This window comes from Excalfactoria chinensis, chromosome Z (genome assembly GCF_039878825.1).
Source record: "Excalfactoria chinensis isolate bCotChi1 chromosome Z, bCotChi1.hap2, whole genome shotgun sequence".
In the NCBI taxonomy this organism is placed as follows: Eukaryota; Metazoa; Chordata; class Aves; order Galliformes; family Phasianidae; genus Excalfactoria; species Excalfactoria chinensis.
The window spans coordinates 19,350,497-19,359,503 of record NC_092857.1 but is presented as its reverse complement, the minus strand read 5'-3'; the positions used below and the strand labels follow the sequence as shown (position 1 = coordinate 19,359,503).

The window sequence follows — 9,007 nt, the reverse complement described above, 5'->3', positions numbered from 1 at the left end:
GGCAGTACCTGGCCGCAGGAAGACCCACGCCTCGCACACTCTGTGCCGGCAACTGGTGTCGGTCCCGAGGGGAAGCCTCGAGACCCCACAGCCCGAGTCGGGGCTTACGGGACGGGACTTGGAGGTATATTTAGAGGCGTGGTGAGCGTCTTTGCCATTCCCTCCACTGGGAGGGGGCGCTGGTAGCCACGGACACCCCTCCCGCCCGGACTGCCGGCAGCGCCGAGGACCGACGATACCCAGGGAGACCCCCCCCGCTGAAGGGCGGGATGGAGGGGGAGGACGGAAGAGGAGGGGGAGGATAGAGGGAGGGAGAAAACAAGGGGAGAGAGGAGAGGCAGAAAAGGAAGGAGCGGTGCGGGAGAGCGGCGGAGCGAGGGCAGCAGCGCAGCGAGCTGAGGCTGCGGCGGCGAAGGGCCCCCCCGGGCTGCGCGCTGGGCAGAGGCGGCGAGGATGGGCGGGAGCGGGGCGGCTCCGCCAGCTGCCGTCCTCCGAGCCTCGGCTGCCTCACTTCGCGCTATATAGGGGTGGGAGGGGTGGCGGGGGGGTTGGGGGGGGGGCCGGCGTGGCCAAAGCGCACGGGGCGGCAATGCCTCCTGCCAGGGGAGCGCACAAGTGACCGTCGCTTCTTCCCATGCCCGTCTTCTGAAGCGACCCCCCCCGCCCCGGCATGGATGTGGCCAACAACACTACCTCCCCAGAACGCTCCCCCGAGGGGGAAGGTGGCCCGGGCCTCGCCGAGGTGACCCTGGGCTACCAGCTGCTCACCTCCCTGCTCTTGGGCACGCTCATCCTGTGTGCCGTGAGCGGCAACGCCTGCGTGATCGCGGCCATCGCCCTGGAGCGCTCCCTGCAAACCGTTGCCAACTATCTCATCGGCTCGCTGGCCGTCACCGACCTTATGGTGTCCGTGCTGGTGCTGCCCATGGCGGCCCTCTACCAGGTGCTGAACAAGTGGACTCTGGGGCAGGTCATCTGCGATATCTTCATCTCGCTGGACGTGCTGTGCTGCACCTCTTCCATCCTGCACCTGTGCGCCATCGCCTTGGACAGGTACTGGGCCATCACGGACCCCATCGACTATGTCAACAAGCGGACTCCCCGCCGGGCTGCCGTGCTAATCAGCCTGACCTGGCTCATCGGCTTCTTGATATCCATCCCGCCCATGCTGGGCTGGAGGACACCCGAGGACCGCTCAAACCCCGACGCCTGCACCATCAGCAAGGACCACGGGTACACTATCTACTCCACCTTCGGCGCCTTCTACATCCCGTTGCTCCTCATGCTGGTGCTCTACGGCCGCATCTTCAAGGCGGCCCGCTTCAGGATCCGCAAGACAGTAAAGAAAGCGGAGAAAAAGAAAATCGCCGACACTTGCCTCACCCTCTCCCCGGCCGCCCTGCAGAAGAAAAGCAACGGGGAGTCCGGCAAGGGGTGGCGACGAACTGTGGAGCCCCGGAGCGGTGCCTGTGTCAACGGCGCGGTGCGACAGGGCGAGGACGGGGCGGCCCTGGAGGTCATAGAAGTCCAACGCTGCAGCAGCTCCTCCAAGATTCACCTGCCGCTGCCCAGCGAAGCGTGCGGCTCCCCGCCGCCCCCCTCCTTCGAGAGGCGCAACGAGAAGAACACGGAGGCCAAGCGGAGGATGGCTCTGTCCCGGGAGAGGAAGACTGTCAAGACCCTGGGCATCATTATGGGCACCTTCATCCTCTGCTGGCTGCCGTTCTTCATCGTGGCGTTGGTCCTCCCCTTTTGTGACAGTAAGTGCTACATGCCCGAGTGGCTGGGGGCAGTCATCAACTGGCTGGGCTACTCCAACTCCCTCCTAAACCCCATCATCTATGCCTATTTCAACAAAGACTTCCAAAGTGCTTTTAAGAAAATTATCAAGTGCAAATTTTGCCGGCAGTGAAGCTCGCCGCTCCGGGACGTGTTTCCCGCCCCGGCACCATCCCGCCCACCTCCCCGCCGCAGCGTGCCCCCAGCTCAGCCCCTCTCCAGCGGGGTGCCGGCCTCCCCTCTCGGCTCGCTCCCCGCCGGTCTGACGAGCCTCGCGGGTAGAGCAGCGCGGGGCAGCGCGGAGCTCCGCTGAAGCAGCGCAGCGCCGGGTGGCGGCTGCCCCCGCCTTTCCTCGCCGGGGCTGCGCTGCCGCCTCCCGCCTCCTCCGTCATCCAGGGCAGACGTCGGGTTTGCAGGTCGTTAGTTGCTTGTGGTCGCTGTAAACCACGCCGTCTGCCCGTGTAGCAGCGGTGAAAATAAACCACCCTATGCAGAAAACCGCCGCGTTGGGGATATTTCTTGGATTTCAGAGGAGGCGGCGGGGGGCTCCGAGCCCTCCCCCGCCCTGGCGCTGTAAGTACAGGGACGGACGGCGGCTCCCCGAGAGGAGGAAGGGGCTTTGGGCTTGGAACCGCCGAGCGGATTTACCGGGAGGAAGCGCGGCCTCGGTGTGTAACCTCTCCAGGTACTTCCAGCGCCATCCCCTCTGCCTTACGTGTGTGTAGCAGCTCTCCTGCTCTGTTCGGACCTTCCACTTCATCGGGCTTCCCTTGTTACACGGCGGGGAGGGAAGGGCAGTTACCCACGCATTACATGGAGATATGTACTATTTTAAAAATGCCTTTGAAAAGCTGGGCTCCGTGCGGCCGTCCCCGAGCTCACCGAGAGCAGCACGGGGAGATGGAGATGCCACGGAGTGGAGGTTCTTTTGGGCTTGATCTCTTTTGGAGCCACTTGAAAGTTTCTCGGGAGATGCTGCGGTTGCACGTGTTGGTGGGGGATAAACAAACAGAACACAACAGAAGGAACCAAACCGATCAACCAAAACATTGCCATGTGCTTCTGACAGCAGGGGAGGGGCTGGGAGCATCCCGGCTACTGCCGCAGATGGCGAACGCGAAATCCCTCTGGGAAGGGGCGGCTCTCCTCTCCCCAGGGCCAGTACCGGCCGGAGTAAGAGTGACCACTTCCCAGAATTAGACCCGCACGCCAAAATAAGTCAGTGTCACCGCGATGCCAAGGGCAGGAGCAGCCGCACAGGTGAGCCCTTATCCGGCTTCTCCCCGCTCCGCAACCCCCCCGCAGAGGGTGCCTCTTTATCTGTAACCCTCGCTGCTTCACCTCGGGGTGCTCCCCGTCTCCGCCCCGCCCGCGGTGGTGGTAGAACAACCCTCGGCCCGCCCCGCCGTGCCCCGCCGCTGTGTCCCGGCCTTCCCATGGGCACGCCCGGGAGCTCTCGGGCCGGACCGGGCGGCTCAGAGCCCTGCGCGCACCTCTGCGAAGGACCGCCTGAACGGAATGCTTGACCAAATATATATATAGATATATTCCTGTTTAGTTTGGTGTAATCTATGTTAACTGTAGGTTAAAGGGAATGTTACATCTGCGCGTCACGTGAATGTAAGTGTCCACTCGTTTCCGAACTTTAGCAGCTTACATTAAATGGCAATAGTGCTCTTAACAGCCTCAGAGATACACTGACTTTCTGAAAATCTCATTTGACCTCATTTTCGCAATTAAAGTGATCTTTGATCTTATGTCCTCTTTGATCACTTCTACCCACGTGCGTTCCGGGTGCTCTCTACGTGCCGGCGGCCATCGGCGACCTAGGCTTCTGTGGAGCCGTGAAGGAGGGCGGGGGGCTAAGGCTCGCCGGGGCCTCCGGGAACCGGGGGCGAGATGCGGGACGGCACTGGGGATCACTTCTCTCGCTGCCTCCTCCGTCGCGCCAAGTCGCCTCCCGGGAAACCACGTTTCGCACCTTTCATTTCACACCTCTCCGAAAACCACCCAGGCTGGAAAAGCCGGCCGCCGCTTAGTGCATCTCCTTGTCCCCACATCCTCGGGCATGGCTCCGGGCCGGGGGCTGCCGCCGACAACCCACGCGGAGCGCGTAGGGCTGCCCCGTGACCTCTTACTAGTAGGGCTGTGCAGGGCCGGGAGAGGGATGGAGAAGAGCTTGGAGGGAGCGCAGATTTCTTGGGCTTGCACAGAGGGGCAGTGTGCTGGGATTCGGGCAACTGGCCCCCCACCCATTACTGCCCGGCCTCACTGCGCGGCACAAAAATCGCTCTGACCTCAACAGGGACAGCTCTCCTCGGAACTGCTCTCAATAGTAGCGCTCGCATTTCTGTACCGGAGAGGAAACAGGTCGCTTTCAGAGGTGGGGTGTTGTGTTTCTGGGCTGTGGTTTTCGCATTCCCAATTTGATTTCTGTTGAGAGTAAAACAAAAGAACAAAACAACCAGGTCGGGGATTTAGAGTTTTTAAAAGGAGGCATCAGTTCAGGATCGAATCAATACTTGTGCTTGGCTGCAGTATTGGATTTGCTCCCCTAAAGAACAGCCTCCTCACAGCACTGAAAACTTCATTTCAGTTTTAAAATGACCATGGAAAGTCGAGCAATGAATAACTAAATACCAAAATAATTAGAAGAAAAGGTTTCATTTTTCAAACAGAGCTGCAGAAAATTGATTTTTAACTACTTGAGTCAATTGTGGACCCCAAGGACAGGCATAAATGCGTTCCTGTTTTCTTCCCTTAAAAATGTCCCTTTAAACTGCTGCAAGATGAGAAGAAAGTTTCATAACGTTGAGTTTCCTTTGGTCTGTGACTCCACTCCACTCTTGCTGGATTGGATCTGGTTCTGTGTCTGATGAGGTACTGACAGAAATCTCCTGAGCACATGTGGATCAGTCTCCTGCATTTATTGTTGGGGCCGGGATGGGAAAGAGGTGAGAGAAAGATGTGCTGAAATTACCTGAGTTGGAGCAAATCTCACACACACACAGACACGCATACACGCACACATACACAGACACACACAACAGGTTTTATGACCATGCAGGTACACCTGTTCAAACAGAAAATTTCCCCACGGCATACGAGACTCTCCACTTTCCCCCCTACATTCCCATGGTGGCAGAAACATATTACAGATCAGGCAAAAACAACAGTAAAATCCCCTAAACAAACGCCCCCCACCATCATTGTAGTTAAAAAACTCCTTTTCAAAATCTACATTTTTCAAACTTCTCTCAGAACAGCATTATGAATCTTACATTGCTACACATAACCAAGAAATTCAGTCCCCAGAGAGAAGTGGAAAAAGACACTGTGGGAGAATTTCATTTTCATGGTTGCTCAGAGAAACGTTTTTAATAGTATAGGTGAGTATTACCTCTTCAAATATGTTTGGAGAAAATCCTAAATGGCTATTGTGGGAACTATCCCTGGGGCCTCTGTGAAAGCTAGAAATGACTGCACTGCTCATACTTTCAAAACAAAGCTCTCTGTGAGCACTGCCTCTCCCAGGTGGCTGGATCCCAGCTCAGGATGCTGTTGGGTGCATGTTGCTGTGAGCACCTTCTCTTGCTACCTATGGCTGCCTTCTTGTCCTCTCAGAGAAGACAGTGTGGCTTTCAGCTGTGTGAAGAGGCAGCTCATCAGGAAGAGACTCCTTCTGTTAGGCTGGAAACAAAAATTTCTCGTTGCACAAGCCTTTCATACCTAGAATGTAGCCAAAACTATTTGAATTAATGAGGTGGCTTCTTGACTTGTGCAATGGGTGATAGATTTGTTGGTGTTTTCGTACCTCTTTCAATTAAGAGAAAAGGAAAATGCTCAGACAAGCAGAGGACCAGAGACTCAACCCTTAAAAACACTCACAAGTGCCCACAAATCCCAGTCTTACAGATGTCTGTGCCAAGATGGTTTGGCAGGCTGTCAGCATTGTCCTGCAGAATGTAGATGAGGGACAGCAAACAGATGGATTATAAAATATTTTAAGAATTACTAAACCTGAACAAAATTTGGTAGGACTAAAGAAAAGTGAGAAAGAGACACATACCTATCCAGGTGCTTCTGCCAGGACCTGCTGAAAATGGTGAGGATCTTAAAAAGACAAAGAATTCCTTCAAGCAAACAAAAAAGCAAATAAACAGAGAAACGAAATAGGCACAGGGGTCCTGTAATGAAGATGCTGGAAAGCAGATGCAGAGGTCAGTATTCGCTCCCGCTGTAATAACATCTTGTCTTACTATTTACACTGAACAGTACTTGAGATGTATTTTACTATTGGACAGAATCAATATAATACTTGAAAATTGACTTTCACGTTTCGGAGCTATTTACACCCATCCTGCTGGTCCCTAATGTACACACAGAAGAGACGAGATGATGTAAGCAAAAGGTGTTTTTTTATTATTTTTATTTTATTTTATTTTATTTTATTTTATTTTATTTTATTTTATTTTATTTTATTTTATTTTATTTTATTTTATTTTATTTTATTTTATTTTATTTTATTTTATTTTATTTTATTTATTTTATTTTATTTTATTTTAAATTTCACCTTGTTCCTCTTTCTTGGCACTCCCCCTGTGGTGGGATTGGTAGCTGGACTGTGGGCCTGAGGACTTGAAGGGATCTCATACAGTACAGATGATGCCATCTCTAGGGAGCGGTTCACATGTGATCTTTTAACTGAAATCCAAAGACGCCTTCCAGCTTGCTACGACAGAGCAGGATTATACTGTAATCTTTTGTTCAAGTGGCTTGGAAGGAAAACGTTATTTTTCAATTTGATACATAAGTGGCTGGTTACGATTTTAAATTATCCAGTGACGGAGGAAAAAATATATAATGGTTTTCTACTCGAACTGCTGTGGTCCAAGCACAGGGCTTATGAACCAAAGTGGGTTGTGAAATATTTGGGAAGCTATTAAATTTGACACATAAGCATTATGCCTTTGAAGTAAAAATCTCACTAGACATTCATTTCTAAATGGGTTTTGAAGGAGTGCTGCCAGGTGAAGTGAAGCAGGCTTGCATCTGAAAACAGACACAGGAGCCATCAGACACAGCACCCGGGTGCCACTCAGAGGTGCTGGCAGGACATGGGTTTGGGCAGCTGCCTGTTGTCCAGATACCAACTGCAGGCAGAGACTGGAAAAGTTACATCTGGTGCAGGTGAAAGGGCAGGCTGGGTGTTGTCTTCAAATTTGATTTCCATTATCTTCCAGCCTCCCTCTCCAGTTTCACATCTGTTGTGGATAACAACCTACACTGAAGTGTGTAGGTGAGGGAATGCTACAAGTGACAGACATGGAGCTTACCCTAGGGAGATTTTCTTCACCTACAGTCTTTGTAACATAGCAAAGAATAAGTCAGTGAAGGAGTGCAATCATGACAGAGTTGACTTGGTCTGCTTTGGAGAAGGGGCTTGATGCTGAGCACAGTGTCAGGATATTCTGCTGCTGATGTGGAGACATCATCTACTCTCTTTACACTGAGATTATTGCACACTAACTTCAGGTTAGGCCAGGGCTGACCCAAAGAGAGTCTGATCTAGTCCACATACCATTTGAAAAGTGCTTTTGGCAAACTTTGCTTCTGTTGTATCTAGTCCTAAGAGTCCTAGCTTTGCTCAAGTCAAACAGGAGTCTTTTTCACCTCTCTTCTCAAGCTCATCCACAGGCTCTCTCCTAAATTCAGTCTCTGAAGGGGGATTTCTCTCTGATTAAAACAGTCTTGACTGCCTGAGCTTGCTGAGACACCTATGGTTCTGGCTGAGAAGACCTGCAAACTGCTGGTTGTACCCAAAGTATGTTCTGTGCTGCCAAGGGAGCTAACACAAGCAGAATAGTAGCACAGTTATGGGCTGGGCATGACTCACTACTGTGGACATCCACGAGTGCGCAAAGTTTGTAGACTACCTTTTTCTTACACCATAAGAAGGGAAATGACCTCTAACAAAACAGCAAGACTCACTTCCATTTTAAATGGATGCAGTGATTGTCCTTTTTGACAGGAATTGTAGTTAGGGTATAAAGTTAAGTTTCCTAATATCCCATTTGTCTTTGTTCTTGTGATACACATCTGTTAAATGACAACATACTCAGTTGCAATACTGGGAACTCCCACATTCAGAACTCTTTTTGCAAAGACTAATCCCCTGTTTTAACCACCATACATACAGAGGAGAAGATATCCAGAGAGCAAACAAACAAGCAAACAAACAAAAAGCAGGGAACTCACTGGATAAAATCCATTCCTTGAATAATACTGCTGTCTTCCAAAGAATTGCAGAAGGCATGAATTTAGTTTATTATGCCTTAAGCCAGCAGTGATGCTACCTTATTTCGTCACAGTTCAATGCACACAGATTTAATCACAACACATTACAGGTCAAAGGGGTTATTTTCCCCATTGTATTTCAATGAATGGTACCTACTGTGAGCACCCTTGAGCTAGTTGCCTGAAAAAGCCATTTTCAGTGGCCATCATAATTTATTTCCTCTCCTTTCTACCAATGCTCAAAACTGCTGCATAAAAGTTCTTTGGTTTCTCAGAATTACTGCAGTGAAATTAGTGTGATGTCTGTACTTGAGACTTTATGGTCATCTTTAATTCCATAAGACATAGAAAACAATGAGATTTACACAAATTCTAGTCATATTCTCTTTGACTTCACTAAGAGAAGTGAAAGGCAAAAAGCATCTCTGTCTTTCCATTAACTGCCTTCCATAGCTGTGGCTTTTCTAGTAGACATGGGCAAAACAAATGTTTCCCTCTGCAATTTAAGTAAATGTGTGTGGGATGTTTTTGAGAACGTTATAAGGCTCAGATAATTACAATATCTTGTGATGTGTTTTAAAGGGTCACAGAAGTAGTTAAAAAGACTATTCACATCATTAAAATTAAAGACAGATAACATTTTGTCTTCTATTAATTTAGTCATCGTTGTTTAATTTAGTACTGATGCTTTGGAAGGTGTTTGTTTGTTTGTTTGTTTTTCCCCATTAAAAACATGTATTTTATACCAAAACTGTGTTCTGTCTAAACACCATTCTCCTATCAAATTACTGTCCAAGCAGAATAATTTTGGAGCCAGCAGTGCTATTTAACAGAGAAGAGTGTTCTGGATGTATCCCACCACCTTCCCACCTTCTCAAAGGTGCAAGGTCTCAACCTGCTTTTCCAGGAATATCAGCTTATGTGTGGGAAT

General features: G+C 50.5%; 1 protein-coding gene across 1 annotated transcript; it reads left to right on the top strand.

Moving 5' to 3' along the window:
- The first annotated feature begins 540 nt into the window (after nucleotides 1–540).
- On the top strand, nucleotides 541–3,515 carry HTR1A (5-hydroxytryptamine receptor 1A). The gene has a single exon (XM_072359467.1). The coding sequence runs from the start codon at nucleotides 671–673 to the stop codon at nucleotides 1,910–1,912; it is 1,242 nt and encodes a 413-aa protein (XP_072215568.1). The 5' UTR covers nucleotides 541–670; the 3' UTR covers nucleotides 1,913–3,515.
- The last annotated feature ends 5,492 nt before the right edge of the window (nucleotides 3,516–9,007 follow it).